Source organism: Rhagoletis zephyria, unplaced genomic scaffold, assembly GCF_001687245.7.
Source record: "Rhagoletis zephyria isolate East Lansing unplaced genomic scaffold, Rhagoletis_zephyria_1.1 Rzeph_scaffold_00610, whole genome shotgun sequence".
NCBI classification, from domain to species: domain Eukaryota; kingdom Metazoa; phylum Arthropoda; class Insecta; order Diptera; family Tephritidae; genus Rhagoletis; species Rhagoletis zephyria.
In genome coordinates, this window is record NW_016157694.1 from 9543 (window position 1) to 11115 (window position 1573).

Sequence of the window (1573 nt, forward strand, 5' to 3'; positions counted from 1 at the left end):
TCCAAAATCTACCAATTTGCGCCGTAGGTACGGTGTTTATAGCATATTTTGCTGTGTCAAATTTCAGGACGTTAACATAAGTGGTTCCAGAGATAAGCGATATGAGAATTGCAGTTTGTATGGGCGGTGCCGCGCCCCCTTTTCCAAAATCTACCAATTTGCGCCGTAGGTACGGTGTTTATAGCATATTTTGCTGTGTCAAATTTCAGGACGTTAACATAAGTGGTTCCAGAGATAAGCGATATGAGAATTGCAGTTTGTATGGGCGGTGCCGCGCCCCCTTTTCCAAAATCTACCAATTTGCGCCGTAGGTACGGTGTTTATAGCATATTTTGCTGTGTCAAATTTCAGGACGTTAACATAAGTGGTTCCAGAGATAAGCGATATCAGAATTTCAGTTTGTCTAGGAGGTGCCCGGCCCACTTTCCCTGTACCTACCATTTTTCACCGTAAGTAGGTTATTTACAATCTATGCATCTGTGCTAAGTTTCAGTTCTCCAGCATAATAAGTTTTAGAGATATAGGGCTGGTTTCTCCTTAGTTTAGCCACTTTTTGGACTTAAGTCAAAAGTTAGCCTACGTTTTACACAGCTTATTTTGACTAAGTCAAGAAAATTTGCTTAATTAAGTTAAGTTGAGTTGGGGAAACCAGCCCATAGTGGTTTTCACATTTTAGTCTATATGTCAGATGCCACGCCCCCTATATATCGGGATTTATATTTCTGGATTATATCAAGGTATATCCTTTAAATCGGCGTATGTTTCATTGAAATCGAGCGAACGGTGCCTTCAGAAAAGGGATTGCAAAATTTTCTTGTGGCGTATTTATGTATGAATATGCAAAAAGCGGTTCCAGACTGTGAACGTTTGGCTTGCACACTGTGCTTACTCGCTTCAGGGGACAGTTTTAAGAGCTTACCTGTAGTTTTTCGTATTGCGCCCAACACTATATCTTTATTCATACCGGAAGTTTGTGATGCAATTTACAAAACACTCAAAGATGAATATTTGCAGGTAAATATACACCCGTTATAGTATAAACGAAAAATTTAATTTTAGATTATTCATTTCTTAGGTTCCATCCAATGAAGATCAATGGAATGAAATTGCCAGAAAATTCAATGAAAAATGGAATTTCCCCAACTGCATAGGAGCAGTTGATGGGAAGCACATCGTAATGGAAGCATAGTCCTAATGGCTATTGCAGACGCGGAGTATAAATTCTTATATATTGACGTTGGCTGCAATGGACAAGCTTCCGATGGTGGAGTTTTTGGCAAACCAACTTTCCAGCCCGCCTTGAACATGAATTCTCTTGGACTACCTTCTTCTAGACTAGGGATGCACAGCAGAGGTGCACGCAGTCGACGTCGCGGGCAAACTGCGCGCACGCGAGCGTGCTAGGCGAGGTGAAGTGAGCTGTACGGAGATGGCATCGTATACATATTAACCACTACACACTTATTTTCAAGTAAAAATGCGTGTATGTATGTGTACTTTTGCGACAACTGAGCCAGTGTGGCATCAGGCCACCAGAAAAAGCCAATTTTTCCAAAACAAAAGCGCCAAGTTT

The 1573-nt window shown here is 41.1% G+C and overlaps 1 protein-coding gene across 1 annotated transcript; it reads left to right on the top strand.

The window, feature by feature from the left end:
• Positions 1-837: 837 nt before the first annotated feature.
• Positions 838-1330, top strand: LOC108360694 (uncharacterized). The gene is made up of 2 exons (XM_017613084.1): positions 838-1014; positions 1076-1330. Exons 1-2 carry the CDS (start codon positions 838-840, stop codon positions 1187-1189), a joined length of 291 nt encoding a protein of 96 aa, XP_017468573.1. The 3' UTR covers positions 1190-1330.
• The last annotated feature ends 243 nt before the right edge of the window (positions 1331-1573 follow it).

Bases quoted from the DNA above. Each gene is read 5' to 3' on its own strand.
- LOC108360694 (XM_017613084.1), top strand. From the start codon at position 838: ATGCAAAAAGCGGTTCCAGACTGTGAACGTTTGGCTTGCACACTGTGC. The intron at 1,015-1,075 runs GTAAATATACAC...TTCATTTCTTAG, and splicing joins TCAAAGATGAATATTTGCAG to GTTCCATCCAATGAAGATCA.